The sequence below is a fragment of the Anabrus simplex genome, chromosome 2 (genome assembly GCF_040414725.1).
Source record: "Anabrus simplex isolate iqAnaSimp1 chromosome 2, ASM4041472v1, whole genome shotgun sequence".
Taxonomy (NCBI): domain Eukaryota; kingdom Metazoa; phylum Arthropoda; class Insecta; order Orthoptera; family Tettigoniidae; genus Anabrus; species Anabrus simplex.
The window spans coordinates 355,617,006-355,633,844 of NC_090266.1; the positions used below are offsets into that span (position 1 = coordinate 355,617,006).

The window sequence follows — 16,839 nt, forward strand, 5'->3', positions numbered from 1 at the left end:
AATTATCAGGCCCACTCCATCCTTTGTCTCTCGGTCACCATTCCAGTATAGTGTACTGTATATCCTTTCCTCATTCTCTGCTTTTCTTTCCCCTTCCATTCAATTTCACTCAACTCCATCATTTCTATACCTTCTTTTGCCATATGTTTTAGCTCCTGGAACCATCATCAGCACATAAACACTGAAAATACTTAAATAAGATTATAAGAACATAGAAGTGAGGAACTATTTTAACATTAATACAATTGAGAGAAATAAAAACAAAACACTGGAGTTCATTGATGAATTGTATTAGTGTTGAATTAGTGACTCACATCTATGTTCTTATCTTCTTATCATTCGTCGTTTAGCTTTTAGTCAGTGAGATCATCTTGTTAAGCAGATTGTTGTCTATTCGTGAAAGTAGTCCATGTACGTCGCATGCCTGTGTTGGCCTTTTCCAACTGTCTGTATAGTTCAGTGAGTAGATAGTATTACTACTCCAATTGTGTGTTTGTAGTCTTTATGTGCTGATGATGGCTCCAAGAGGAAAAACATGTCCACTATTATTTCATAAATAATCTTTTCAGATAAGTAAACTCGTGTCCTCATCTCGAGGTGGTGCAGCTCTTTTCGGGCACACCCCTATTGGAGGTGAGCTGCATGTACCATTTCAAACACATACCAGCCCTCCTGCCCTTCTTAAATTTCTGGCAGTACCGGAAATCGAACCCGGGCCCCCAAGGACGGCAGCTAATAACACTAACCGTTACGCTACGGAGGCGGACATCTTTTCAGATTGTAGTGTTATGTATTGATTAGGTGGTTAAAATGGTATATTTTTCTCAAGTTACCGTATATGACTTGCTGTTCAGAGTAGCACAAACACTCAGTCCCCGAGCCATGGGAATTAACTGTTCAGTGTGAAAATCCTGAACGATTGTCACCAGGTTAGTCAGTACTTGAGTGGTATTAGGGTATCTTGGTCAGATGATTGTTCCGAGCTTTTGGCACTTGTGTGTAAATGCTGCCCAATCACGTCATTGACATAGAAAAATCATTTTAGCCTGTAAATTTATTTTGACTGACATTACATGTAGTTTGTCTCCAGGAAACATGCAGTGCATATTAATTTCATCTGGATATTGCTAGCCTTGTGCAGCCCTTGAAAGCAGACCCTCTGACAAGTGTTGGCAGTGTCTGCTGTGTTTAAGAAACTGCATGTTAATGTAGTGGAGTATAGTGTTGAATGCGTGTATGAGTTGCAGTAATGTTGGGAGCAACACAAACACTCGTCCCTGAGCCATGGGAATTAAGTGTTAAAATCCTTGTCACAGATAGGATAGGAATCGAACCCAAGGACCAAAGGCCAAGACACTGACCACACAACCATGAAGCCAGCCAGACATGCAGTGAACGATTCTTGTACATGGGTGTATTAATAATATTACATTATTTTAAATACATATTTCTTTATTTTTTGTGCATATTTTCCACCATTTAGTGCATAATTGCATGCATACTAATAGTACATGCAAATACTATTAGTACATGCAAATCCAGGCTCTAATGATTACTATAAAATAATGCAAGCCTAGATATTATGTACATGATATTTCACTTCATCAGAGGTAAATCATGACTATCTTATAATGCTGAAAATTTCATCATTGCATTCTTAAATGAAAGGTGCTGTCACTTGTGACTATATAATTAACTGTACATTATCTTAATATAGGAAAGCAACGGGGAAACTAACTCGCTCCTCATTTCCCTAGTACGCCTCTTCAGTGATGCCTAGGCAATCTATGACAGCTGATGGCGGAGCTGTTGCGGATCCAACCGCCTCAGGGATGACGACTGAACATACACATCATAATATATGGACAAGTATATGTTTTATATATATATATATTTTACCATCTTACGTAGAACCCCGATGTTCCCTCACCTGTAATTTATTCATACAGATGGAGCTAATACAAAAAAGTATTATATAACCTAACAAGAAGGGAAGATCTCGTGAAAAATGAATACAGAAGCAATGAGAAAGACAAGGAATTAAATAGAAATGTGGCATTCTGTTACTGAATTTTGAATTGTATATTTATAATATATTTACAATTTTGTACTGTATACTTAATCCTGTATTATCTATAGAGGTTTATATTTTTCATAAATATGTTTTTATTTTAATTTTTTACTTTTAGGTCTTAGATGCTCCAGAACTTCAAGATGACTTCTATTTAAATTTAGTTGACTGGTCATCTCAAAATGTTTTAAGTGTTGGACTTGGAAGTTGCGTTTACCTTTGGTCAGCTTGCACTAGCCAAGTGACAAGACTATGTGATCTTTCATCTGATGAAAATTCAATCACGTCGGTGGCATGGAATGAACGGGTATGTGTTTCGAGTTTTCCAGGCATCCTCATTCTCTTGTGTATACTTGTCTAATGAATTTTAGAAGTAAGGTTATACATGATTTTGCAATTTGGGGTTAGTCTCTGAGATGAGAAATATATTGCTTGAATCAAGTTAATAGCACTGTTAATTGCTCAGTTTAAAGGCATGCAGACTGGCTACTGTACAGTAACACTTTTCAGTGAATCTTAAGATACATGATGCTATCAGTAGACCATGGGTTTATACAATGTACATCTGATAGAACATAAGTAATCGTTTGGCTGTGAGTATAGCTTCTGTGAGTCAGTGCACAGAGATAATAATGGGCAGAAAAATGTCATAGTCTCTCCTTGCTAAAGGCTTGTTATGGAGGTGTGTAATTTTTCAAAATATGAGAACTGTTCAATAAGAGTCTGCACTGTCCCCTTATTCTATCATCAAGGTAATGTGCCTCAAACTAGTCAGCGGATCCCAGGCATGCTCATTTCGAACGTCACTAAAAAATAAATATATCTTAAAATACACCCTGTATTTTGTTAGCTTTTATGGACAAGACAAGATAAACTATAGCTATAAATGATGTTGGCAGAAACATGTCAGATTTGTGGAAAAATTTTATTCATAATAAAGCAAATAAATGAAATAAACCATCAATCAACGAATGTGTGACAAAATACAAATTTAAAAGTCGTCCCAAATTTATAGAGTTCATCTTGAGATAATATTTACGAAGAACAATACCAACCGTGCCTGACCCATGGACTTAACATTTACACCGAACACTTGAAAATCTTTACCACCTTAAGGATTTGGGCCTGCGTGCTCGCACCATGCACCTGTTTTGTTTTGTTAATTCATTCAACTATAGATGAGTACTTCCCTTGCCTGCACACTTGACATTATACGTTATCTAATGTGCTTAGGGGGAAAATACCTAGTCTAACTGTACACATAAAATTTCTGAGTGGTAAAACACATCCTACTATTATACAGCTCGCAACAAGAAAGAAAATAAATCATACCATAGATCGGAACCCAACACAAATAAATCACATGAAACAAATTTTTACACAAATTAAAGAGCATAACATGTTACCATATTTTCCATCCCCACACAATACTAGTAAGCGTGCCACATTCAGTCTAATTCCACACACACACACACACACACACGATTTTGATGGAAATTATATCAAAGTAAACAAATAACAATTTACACAACCCACTTCCTAATCAACGTTGGTTACTGGAAAATAAATACATGCCACAAATTAAAATAAACTAAGTGGACTTTAACTTCAAACGCTTAATTCATTATTGGTCCCTGGAAAAGAGTACATGACACACACAGCAATCATCACTGATGTTATAACTTCAGGACAACTCAAAAATGAAAAGAAAAAAAATTCACGCTACTTCAAAATCTCATCTGCAGCAGTCTAAAATGACCTGGACTAAAACACAAATTGGCCACTTCCCAAAAACCCTCCTCGGTATCACACGGTGGAATAACACAGAAATAATGGAGATCCAATGCTCCCAAAATACAGCAAAATCCTCATGGAATCCTAGCCTTAGCCACTCCCTGGGCACAATTTTTTTAAATTTTGCTTTACATAGCACCTACACAGGTCATATGGCAATGATTTGATGGGAAAGGTCTAGGAGTGGGAAGGAATTGGCCATGGCATTAATTGAGGTACAGCCCCAGCATTTGCCTGGTGTGAAAATGGGAAACCACGGAAAACCGCCTTCAGGGCTGCCAACAATGGGGTTTGAACCCCACTATCTCCTGTATGCAAGCTCAAAGCTGCGCACCCCTAACCGCATGGCCAACTTATATGGTGCGCACAAATCTACCCGAGGCAAGTTACAGATAGTATCATAAATGCAGGCTTTCACCGAGGAGTTGTCTGCCTCCGTAGCATAATGGTTAATGTTGTTAGCTGCCGTTCTTGGGGGCCCGGGTTCGATTCCCAGTACTGCCATTAATTTAAGAATGGCAGGAGGGCTGGTATATGGTTGAAAAGGTGCATGCAGCTCACCTTCATTGGAGGTGTGCCTGAAAAGAGCAGCACCACCCTTGTGACTATTTTATTGTTCAAGTTAAGGGGACATGTCCAAAAGATTGCTAACATTTTACATTGAAATAGGTTTACAAGTAATGAAAATCATTTTATTTTCCGTATTGAAAGAATCTCAATAATAATATAAGAGAAATTTATTGGACTCCAACCTATTCAGTACATTACAGGATGTTAACATTTTTAGTTAAACATCGTTAAAATGGAGACATGTTTCGCCCTCCATGTGGGGCATCATCAGTCATATCAAAGCACCTCAAAATTAAACCAGACGTCTGGTTGGAAATTATGAACATAATATGTAAGAAAGAATACATTAAAAAACACGTACAAAGTCCTATCCTAAACGAAATAACAATAGACTAGTTACATATAGTAAAATACGCTAGTGGTTTCTTAATATTAAAATGAGGCCATCATATGCACAGTATAAAAATGAAAGTAATCAAGGTCTATATGATATTGAGTTCGATGGTAGTTCTACGTAGTATATACAAATGTTGGCAAAATAAAAACACAATTTATAATTACTGTACACTTATTTATAATTGTTAAAATTGATGAGGTAAAACATTCCAATTTGTCTATTTGTAATTTGGCTCCAACCAAAATAATTCGCCCTAGGATTCATGAGGTAGTCAACTCCGTTGGTCACTCTCTATTTGAATGGAGTGCACAGTGCAAGTGAACAACTTTTTTTGATTATAAAATGAGGCTGTGCTAAGACAGAGTTAAAACAACACCGGCTTCAAATGAAGATAGTTAAAAACATCATTAGGTTCTTCCTAGTTGACTAAAGGTTTTCGTATATTTTGTTGTTGAAGTGTGGGAAAGTCAGTTGTTGGTTGAATGGGCAACGGTCGAACATGTTGTGCAGTGCAATCGGTGTTTGAGCTGTCCTACATGTGAGGAAAATCTGAAAATGGAGGATTTGTCTTAATTAGTTAAGTAAAATGACAGAAAAAGAGAAAAAAAGGGGAAATCATTGAGAAATGAAAGATGTGAAAGTTAAAACTTACCTTGAAAGCTGTTGAGCTGTTACCTAATTGTTAGGAGGTTTGTGGAGCACTGGCTGTCGCTAATGTCCTGCTCATCGTGTTGTACGTGTGACGTCTTAGAGGAGGGGAGTGGATTTGAGAAGGCGGGGCTGTGGGTATGTGATTGGCGCTTGGGGAGGAGTTGTGTGTATTGGAGGGAGAATAGGGGCGTGATGAGTTGAGCGGCTTAGTGGGGGTGCTTGGAGAGCTTGTTTTGAGGATGTTAACAAGTCTTTTGTCTTTCAGATTTAAACTATTGAGCGAAAGTATTAATTGTTCGTAAAGAGGGCTTCGGTTGTCTATTGGATCATTTAAATTTTTATTCTTATTATATTTTTGGTCCAAAAAAATGTATAAATTTTCGAACTCGGTCATGAGCCTGCCTTTATCTAGTCTTTTTAAAATTTGGAGATCCTGTTCGATTGTGGTAAAGCTATGTCCGGTGTCTTTCATATGGATGCTCATGGCTGAGTGTTTATTGTGCTTTTGGGGATTGAAATGTTCTGCATATCTAATTGCAAAGCTTCTACCAGTTTGACCGATATATGAACTGTTACATTCAGCACATTTCAGTCTATAAATGCCAGAGCCCGAAAATTTATTGTTGTCCGAGTTTATCTTATTGTGGTTGAAAAATAGCTTTTGATTAGAATTATGGGTCTTATAGGCTACCCTAATATCATGTTTTTTTAAAGGGGTAGCGATTTGATGTATAATGGGGTTAATGTAGGTGAATGATGCATATTTAGGCTTATTAATTTTTATTGGGGAGAGGTTTGTGGCCAATGTCAATTTCACTTTATTGATTATTTTCTGTATGATTGAGGGATTGTATCCATTGAAAATAGCTATTTCTTTTATGGTACTTATTTCTTTTTTTTTAAATTGACGGTTGACATGGGAATTTTTAACGCTCTGTACACTAAACTGTAAAATGAGGCTTGTTTGTGCGATTGTGGGTGAAGAGAATTTTGTTTTATGGTTGTGGGAGTGAATGAAGGTTTTCTGTGAATCTGGAAATCGAAATTGTTTAAGGTTCTGGTGATTGTAATGTCTAAAAAATTGATGAAATTATTATCCTCATCTTCTTTAGTAAACTTGATGCAATTATCAAGGCTGTTTAAGTAAGTTAGTATGTCTTCACTATTGTTGCAGCTTTTGTCTATTATTGCTAGTGTGTCATCGACATAGCGTAGCCAAAGACACAAACCATTAATGCTGCTTGTTATTTTACTATTTTCGAGGTTGTCCATATAAATTTCGGCGAGTATTCCCAAAATGGGATCACCCATGGCTAGACCTTCTTGTTTGTATATCTTATTATTGAACGAAAATAATTGTTATGAAGGACGAAAGTTAGTAATTGTAAGCATTCTTCCATTTCTAACTGACTTAAGGTGCTGTGTTTAGAAAGATTAGTTCGTATGATTTTGATAGTTTTTTTAGCGAGAATGTTCGAGAACATATTGGTAATGTCAAATGAGCATATTATGTGGTTAGGCTGCAAATTAAATTTATTTAAAGTTTCGCATAATTCTATTTAGTTTTTAATAGGGTGTTTATTGTGAAATGTGAAGTGTTTCTTAAGGAATTTTTGGAGGAACTGAGAAGTTTTGTACGTTGGGCTATTTCGGCTATTTATGATGGGTCGAATGGGAACGTCATTTTTATGTATTTTTGGCAGAGATCTGACGGTGGGTAATTTGGGATTCATGTTGATGAGTTTTTGATGTTCGTGTTCATTAAATAAAAAAGGTGAATTTTTTAGGAGTGTTTTTAAATTACGCTGTGTTTTTAAGATAGGATCTTTTGAAATTATTGAGTAAGAATTATCGGAAAAGAAATCCTCCGTTTTTTGGATGTAGTCGTGTTTATTCATTAGGACTACGGCATTGCCTTTGTCGGCTTTCGTTACTATAACATTATTGGTGTCTACCTTTTTTCTTAATTCGTGGGTTTGTTTGAGAACGGTGAAATTATTGATGTCGGAAACTTCTTTTACAAGGGTGGGTAATTTCTTTTTTATCTCATATCTCACATCATTTTGTCTGTCGAAGGGAATTTGTTTATTTATGTTGGATTCAACTTCGGCTATTGTGGTAATTATGTCCTCGGCTTTATTTGGACTAGGCCAATTATATTTTAGGCCTTGGTCAAAGAAATTGATTTCATTATCCGAAAATGTGGTGTTAGATAAATTGATGGTGGTTGGAGTGTTTTTCCATGAGGGGGTGAAAGTTTCTCTATTTTTGTTTTGGTTTATGGATTTAACTAAAAATGTTAACATCCTGTAATGTATTGAATAGGTTGGAGTCCAATAAATTTCTCTTATATTATTATTGAAATAGATGACGCTGTCCTTTTTTCCCATACTCTACAAGTCCGTGTTGGTCCTGTCAAAATTTCACTTGTGCTCATTAAGTTAAATGTTAATAAATGGCCAACTCTGCTTTGGTACAAAATTGAAAACTGAAATACCACCAAAATTATATACATTCATTCATTAAATCCAGAAAGTTACTGAACTACCTCGCTCTCCTCACTCAAGAAAATGGATCTAATAATGATTTCAACATTCTTAACTCCCATAACAGTAACTTGAAACTTTAAATTCCAGTAGAAAATGGTTAACCAACACCAACTTCGCACTACATTATGATAACCCACTCTTGACGCCACAAAATTAATCGTGCTCACACTTAGAAAATATACAAAAGGATGACACTAACAATGGTGTGGTCACAGCTCCACCCGCATTCACACTCGTTCACACTTCATGCACATTTCTAGGAAAATATGACTGCATGTTCTCATGCCCTTCAAATCCTCTTATCTAACTAACCTTTTCTTTTAATCATTTACATCTTATTCCCCTTTTAATTTACACATTCACCCCAAGATGTGCATTACATCATCAAAAGAAAAGTAAAACATGAAAAACCCTAATGGAAGGAAAATGAAAAATCAATGGCAAATGTGACTCCATGCATGAGTCCACATGTACTTTACAGTTGTATTTACAAATGATCACAGAAGCTTACTACAACTTCTTGAGAAATTCAGGACATATTCCTGTGATCTAAAGTTAAAAACTTCATGGTTGTTCCATATTGAACTGAGAATCACGCAATTAATTTTAATGTAAGGAAATCCACCTTTTCCATACATACAAAACTGTTGCACATAAATTAAACTACAACATTTTTATTATTATGAAGGTACCGGTTTTGACACGTTTTCAATGTTATCATCAGCCTTTCATAAAACCAAGCAAGAGAATAAATTCACATATAGCAACAATATACACACACTAGGTAAAATTTGTATAACGACACACATTTAAAATAGTTTATATAAAATATATGAGGATTGCTACGCGTTGGCAGCGTAATAGTCTTATATTGTCTTGGTACATAAGTTGAAGTACTTTCTGTAAAGTTGGGCTTTGGTATGATAAAGCTTATTGAACCTGTTAAAATCTTGATAAGTATCTTAATCATAGTGAAATGCAACGCTGAGGAATAATCTGAGTGCTGTTGGTGGCATAGTCTTCTTACCTTAAAATTGTACTATGCACGTCAAAAGGTGGTTTTCAGTATACATGTATGTCCTAGGACAATGTGAAGGAGCGAGGTTTCTCAGTTCAAGCGGAACGTGAAACCTAGAGAAAGAGGGGAGCTGATTTTAATATGGTGTTCTATAAAGGGCAAGTCATATGAAGCAAAGGTATAGGTAGTTATAGTGTGAGACTCACCTTGCCGCAGCATGCTAGGAAGCTTACTCTATGACGAGGAGTTGACAACTGGAGCTGGTTTGTGGGGGTAGTTGGGAGAGGGTGGGGAAGGAAAGGGAGGGGCTTGGAGAGGAACCGCCTACCGGGGTGGGGGCTGGAGGGCAATGCAGTGTGGATGTATGACAATGGAGGGTGTTGTGTAATGTGTGGCAGATCGAACGCTTTCTCGAAAACTTAATACCTCTAAGAACCGTTATAAGAAAGTCGTAAAGAACCTTGGGTTTCTCAGAAATTTCATTTAGGTTTAAATTGTGGTTGAAAAACTGATTGAGGTGTATAAAGCAATTTTCAGTGACATCTAGGAGAGGTTCTTTTCCTAAGGTCCTGAGAATCTCTAAGTCTTGGTGTATAGTGATAAAATTATGTTTCACGTCATGCATATGTTGGCCCACTGCCGAAAACCTATTGTATTTAATAGTATTGACGTGTTCCATGTACCTAATTTAGAAATTTCGTCCGGTCTGCCTATGTACGAGGAATTGCAGTTATTGCAAATAAACTGGTATACCCCTGACCTCAAGAAGGTGTTATTTTTGTTTATCGTGTTAGAGTTATGTATTATTTCCACATTCCTATTATTGGTATGAAAGGATATCTTGATATTATGTTTCTTAAAAATGTTGGTGATAAAGTAAGCGTTTTCCTTGAAAGTAAAGGTAGAATATGTAATAGGTTAGGGTTTTTCTTTTTCTAACGTTGTATTTAGTTAATGCTTGAATTTATTTATTTATTATTCTTTCTATGAAACAGTCATTATATCCATTAAATTTGGTATTGGAACAGATTGTGTCTAATTCTTTCCTTAAATTTGTCTTTGACATTGGTATTTTAAATGCGCAGTCGACCTTGCTCTTATAAGTAGCACATTTTTGTGTATAAAGATGTGTAGAATCCTGTCTTATGGTTGTAGCAGTTTGTGTGGGTTTTCTATATATACTGTATGTTAGGATGGGAGCCTGCTTATCGTGAGGTCTAGAAAGTTAATTTGTTTGTTGGATTCCGACTCAAGGGTGAATTTAATATCTGGATCTATATTGTTCAGGTTGTCAAGAATAGAGGTAGGACTAGTAGTCCTATCGTCCAGTATTACCAAAGTATCACGGACGTATCTAGACCAAAATAGAATATTGGCAAAAGTGTCATCGTGTATCTTATCTAAAAAACAGCTTACTCTTGAGAGGAAGCTTAATACATTCAAAAATAATTCTGCATTTAATAACAACATTGCAAGAGTAACTTAAAAGAACCCTCTGTCCCTTACAACTTCATTGATCAATTTCATCCCCTGGTAGTTAATTTACCAAAAACACAATTAAATGATGAGGAAAACTCAGTCCTTGCAAAAGGCCCTAAACACAACTGGCCACGCAGGGACACTGGCTATCAATTAAGTAATACATGGTTGCCAGCCATTAAAGATTTACGTAGGTAGTTCCCTTCCCTGTCCCTTCACTATTGTTATTTCGTTTCGGTCTTTTCCAAATTTGTACGTTCCTTATCGCCAGATGTTTCATTCCAGGCTTGTGTCATATGTTACGTACACATGTTATGTGACCCACTTAGACTGATTCTGATGGTGCGGTCAGCTTCCACTTCGAACGCTAGCGCTGTGTCACGTCCGGGGAGCCATCTGGTGATGAATGAACTTACCATTTCCACTTCTGTTATAACGTCTAAATTTCAAAAAGTCATTGTTTAAGAAGCCTTTCTCGTAGACAGTTGAGATTTTCTTCTGATGACGCAGAGCACAGTTCTCTGCAAAACGTAAAGAATTTCACCTTATTTTCTTAAGACGGCATAGGCCCCAAAGCCTATACGGTATCATTTTAGAAAGTTGTTTTGTTTTAAATTCAATATTTGTAATAAATTAGGTAATATCTCATATATGGGATTTTTAACTTCTGTTATATCGTTGAGATGTCATCAACATATCTCCACAAAATCATAGGTTTGTCGGGTGCCAAAGCAGCAGCAGCCTCCTTCTCAAAATGCTCCATAAAGAAATTAGCCACTACCGACAAGAATGGACTTCCCATAGCCACCCTATCCGTCTGTTTGTAAAATTACCCACCCCACAAGAAATAGCTGGAAGTCATGCAGTGGTGAAATACCTTAGTAATGTACTCAGGGAACAGATGCTCAATGAAAGGCATGACCGAGTTAATCAACACTTTAGTGCACAAGGACTCCACATCGAAACTCTCCAGAATTGCATTAGGTTGAAGGGTTACGGTTGATAGGTTATTGATGAAATACAGTGTGTCCCTAATGTGTGATTCAATACGCCCTATATATATGGCTGAAGCAATTTGCTGAGGTATTTAGCAAAACCATATGTAGGAGAACCTATCGCACTAACAATTGGTCTGAGGGGAACTTTTTCTTTATGGATTTTAGGAAGTCTGTATAATCTAGGTGGCACTGCGTCCCCCGGTGTCAAATGTTTGGCCTCCTCCTTTAAAATTGAAGATTGCCATAAGAGCTTCACAGTGGCCTTGGACACACGAGTGGTAGGGTCACATGAGCTCAGTCTGCAAAACAGGCTATGACAACATAGCCGAGATCTTGTTCTTATACTCGTCAGTGTCCATTACCACCATCACATTACCCTTATCTGCTGAGAGAATGGTCAGTTCAGAGTCATCTTTAAGTTCCTTCAGAACTCTCTTCTCGCCTCTTGTTAAATCTATTGTATGTATGTTTAGTCATCAGCCCCAAGGCTGGTTGGATCCTCAACAGTTCCGCCATGAGCTGTCATAGATGGCCTAGGCATCCTCCTAATTCAATACATCATATAATTCCATCATTAGATAGAGTAATCAAATTCAAACATATTTTGACTCATTTGAGCCATCTTCAGTGAAAAAAATGGGGGCGGGGGGGTTAAAGTAATGTACATAATACAAGCTAAAAATGTGCCTTAAAACATAATGAAGGAACAAAAGAGAGAAATGAAGGCCTCATCCGTAGGTAGTTTGTACACGGCTGCCTCAATGGAAGTAATACCTCATCGGTGGGAATTTTAGTTGGGGTGACAGCAAAATTAAGTCCCCTAGCTAGAACTGCCGTTTGGTTCTCTTCCAAGGATTTCTTGGAAAGATTGATGACAATTTTGCTGGCATCCGGGTTCATGCAAGAGACTGCCTGTTCTTGACCCAATCGGAGGAATTTATTAGAGTTCTGTCTGAATAACACCTGATTTAATACTCGTTCAGCCTGTATAACAGTAATGCGATCGATAGACAACCACAATTCCTGCGAGAGAGTGTTGCTTAAAAGCAGGTGTAAGTGAAACAACTCTCGGGAGATTGAGTCTAGTTCCTTAACGAGTGTGATGCACTCTCTCAGTAACAAGAGCCTTGCTAGCACGCTGATATATTCTCCTGGCGTGAGAGTATTTAACGTGTGCTTCAGCTTCACACAGTTGAGAATGATGTTATGGGCACAGCATCTCAGAAGAAAGCATGAAGAAGAAAGAAGAATGGATTTCTTTCTCCTTAATTTGCTGAGTTTAGAAGCCTTCCTAAAAGTATCCTCCCCATACAAATAACATGTTAACATTGATGCTTTCACGGCCCGTACTTATAGACATGATATAGGCTTTTGGGCTTATGCTGTGCCAAGAAAACAAGGCGAAACTCGTTACGTTTCACAGAGAAATTTTCTCCGCATCTTCAGAAGAAAATCTTGACCGTTCACGAGGAAGAGTTCGTCATCAGATGGCTTACTGTATGCTGGCACAGTGCTAGCAATCCAAACGGGAGCTGACGATAACTTTTAAGCTCCAGTTGAGATGTTCCATCACACACACACAGAGAGAGAGAGAGAGAGAGAGAGAGAGAGAGGCACAAAAACAGGGCATTCTCATGACACCATGAGGGCAACATGGTTTTTTTAGCCATCAAATATCCAGGAGGAGATGAACACACTCAAAGTCCATTTCAAGGGTAATGGTTACAACGAAATTAAGAAGTGGTTATGGGAGTCTAAAATATGATAGATTAGTTGGTATTATGTTCGGTATTTTAACAATTCCTCACATTAATGCTGAATGTGAAAGGATATTTTGTATATTTTGTATGGCGACCAACCAATATGCGTAAATTTGTCAAGGTGAGTAAAACACGGAACACAGTTTAGGTCATCTATTGGTGATGAAAACTTGGATTGTTGACAGTAAAATCGAGGCTTCAGTGAAACTATTTTCTACAAAGGCAGTGTTAATATCCTGAGTCCCGATAGCCTTTTCCATTGTTCCTTTTTTCTCTAGCTTGTAACTCATTGAGATATCTTTGACCTTCCTCACATCGTTGCTGAAGAACCTCCCTAGAGTTCAGGTGATTGGTATTCCTAGTACTGTCTCTCAGGTAAGGGTGGAGTTTCTCAAACAGGCAAAATCTGCTACTGCTGCTGTTTTTAATCAACAGCAATTTCCTACTGCTGAAGAAGCTTCTGTATATCATTAAGATGGAAAGTAGGCCTACCATACCATACATGTTCTTATAAACATTCCTTTGTAATATATATAGGTAAACTGAATGAAACAAGAGTAACATATTTCTCGATTTAGATTCCAGTAATTTTCCCTGGAGATATGTGTTAATTTAAATGTGTTATCATTGAAGCTTTAACTGCCCGTTATTGTAGACATGATATAGGCATTTTGGACTTATGCCATGTCAAGAAAATGAGGTGAAATTCTTTGCGTTTCGCAGAGAACACATCTCTGCATTTTTGTAAGAAAAATCTTGACTGTTCCCAAGGAAGATTTCTCAAATAACTTCTCTGTAAAACGTAAATAATTTCAACCTTACCTTCTTGACACGGCATAGGCCCGAAAAGCCTATATCATGCCTACAATTTAAATGTGGACTTGACATGATGCATGGAGCTTGCCAGGATAAAGTATATATTGCCCAAGACACGTAGAATAAGTAGTTTTTCTAGTTGTATCTCCTGATTTTTCCTGATTTTCATAGCAAAATCTGCTGATTTTTGGTTTGGTAAAGTTGGCAGGTATGCTTTAATCTCGATATTTTGGGAGAGGTACTATGGATAATTTTGTTCTCTCCTTTAGTTCTTGAAATAATGCTACAGATATGACTTTGATATTAGTTACGGTATCTGTCAAATATTTGACTCTTAGTCCAGAAGTCCTTGTATTAATAATAGGAAGTTTCTTAGTGTAATCTGATTTCCGCTGTATATAGTCCTCCAATACATCCTCAGGTTGGATTTCCCAGGAATCTATTTATGTGACAACCCAATCATTGCCCAGATGTTGACAAAAAACATCTGTCTGAATTCTTTATTTTGAAATTCGAGGTTTTTTCCCTTCAAGCATTGACTCATAACTAGATTTTACTTAATTTCAGTCTTGATTATTGGACTTTCATATCTTCGCCTGGTAATATTAGAGACTCTCTGCCCCTACAGAATTGGTGTTAATATTGAGAGTCCCGACAGCCTTTATCCATTGTTCCTTTTCTTCTCTAGCTTGTAAATCATTGCGATATCTTTGACGTTCCTCATATCATTGTTGAAGAACCTCCCTAGAGTTCAGGTGATTAGTATTCCTTACTGCCTCTCTGTCTCGGGAAAGGCTCTCTCCCTGTACGTTTTCATTGATCTCGACATCTCGACATTTCTCTTGAACCTCTTCGAAAACTTGCCTCATTAAACCTGAATCGTCTCTAATTTTCACCTCTTCAGTTTCTTAAATATTCATTCCTGTTCTCAGGTCTCCTATCTTGATGATGACCTTGATGTTGCTGGGAAGATGTCGACTCATTCCTCTCTACCTCTGGGCTGACAGTATGGATACAATGGTTCTCAGTCCTTGGGTTCCTAGGATGCTTGTGAGCAGTAGTGCAGTCCAGCTCCCTGAGCATCGAATCCGCCTGAACTGCCGACTGAACATTTGCCACGATCATTACCGTTTGGACATCCGTTGGAAATTGTCTGTCAATTACCCTTGTGAGTTCTTGTTCGGTAGGTGGAGAATCCAATTCTCTCAGCTTATGTAACTGGCTCGCAAAATAATCCGTTTATCTGGTAGGTAAAGAAGACTTGTACTTCCAAGACTAGAACTCTGTTTTAAGGTTGTGCTGAGTGTTGGCTCCAATATTTACCAAGGTAAGCCTTCTTAAAGCCCTCGGAATCATCAAAAACCGGGCAAGTTGGCCATGCGGTTAGGAGCGCCCAGCTGTGAGCTTGCATCCGGGAGATAGTGGGTTCGAACCCCACTGTCGGCAGCCCTGAAGATGGTTTTACGTGGTTTCCCCATTTTCACACCAGGCAAATGCTGGGGCTGTTCCTTAATTAAGGCCACGGCCGCTTCCTTCCCATTCCTAGGCCTTTCCTATCCCCATCGTTGCCATAAGACCTATCTGTGTCGGTGCGACATAAAACAAATAACGAATCATCAAATGGATATCTGAATGACTTGCAGCTAGTCAATACTGTTGCATCTATTTTTCAGTAACTCTTAATTGTCTTATCAGCCAGAATCTTATTGTCTCAGAATCAATCCTGTAATTCCTTAACAGATCCTTTGGGAGTACTGCCCTGCAAATTATTGATTTTCTTGGCCTGTCTTCCTGCAGCCTATCATCATCATCATCATCATCATCATCATCATCATTATTTCGCATTATCCAGCTGTAGCCGAGTAGGGGCAAATATGGTTCCTCTCCACTTTCTTCAGTTTTTCCACCACTCCTCCTACAACACTGTGTCCTAGTCCAGGTTTCTTTCTCTAATACTGCATTGGATTGTGTCCTTCCATCCCAATGGTGGTCTTCTGCGGCCTCTCCTTCCTTGCTTTTGCATTTCCATCACCTTTTTTTGTCATTATTTCATCACTCATTTGCTTTATGTGCCCAAACCATCTCAATCAGCTCTTCTCTATTCTATCATTCATTTTTTCCAATCCAATTCCTTCCCGGATTTTCTTGTTCCTTATTTTGCCTCTTCTACTCTTCTGTATCATACTCCTCAAGAACTTCATTTCGGCTGCCTGTATTCGACTCTCATCCTACTTTGTCATTGTCCAAGTTTCTGCTCCGTAAGTTGTCATGTGTACGTAATACATCTTGTACATAGTTTCCTTTGCTTCCATTGGCACATCTTTGTCCCATAACATGTTTCTTACACTGATAAAAACAGCATCCAGCTTGAATCATCTTACTAATTTCAGCATCCAGTTGAGCATTCTCCATTAATTCACTCCCCAGGTATTTGAACGTCTCCACTACTTCCAGGGGCTTGTCTGCAAGTCTAATCTGACCTTTCCCTCCCTTCTCCCCTCTAGTCATAATAAGAGTTTTACTTCTTTCTACACTTCTTTTCAATCCACATTCTTTGATCTTCCCATTCACCACATCCAACTGTTCTTGAACCTTCATGTCCTCTTCTCCCCGAATCACAATATCATCTGCAAATAACATGATGTTCATTTCTCTTCCTCCAATGCTGCTTTTGTTGTTTTCATGATGACATCCATTACTATTGTAAACAGGATTGGTGATAGAACACTTCCCTGT

At 37.8% G+C, this 16,839-nt stretch overlaps 1 protein-coding gene across 1 annotated transcript in view; it reads left to right on the plus strand.

The window, feature by feature from the left end:
- Window positions 1-16,839, plus strand: part of fzr (fizzy-related) — a 378,342-nt gene that overhangs the window by 141,447 nt on the left and 220,056 nt on the right. The window contains exon 6 of the mRNA XM_067139092.2: window positions 2,190-2,378. Coding sequence (XP_066995193.1) covers window positions 2,190-2,378 — 189 coding nt within the window. The remainder of the gene's footprint in view (window positions 1-2,189; window positions 2,379-16,839) is intronic.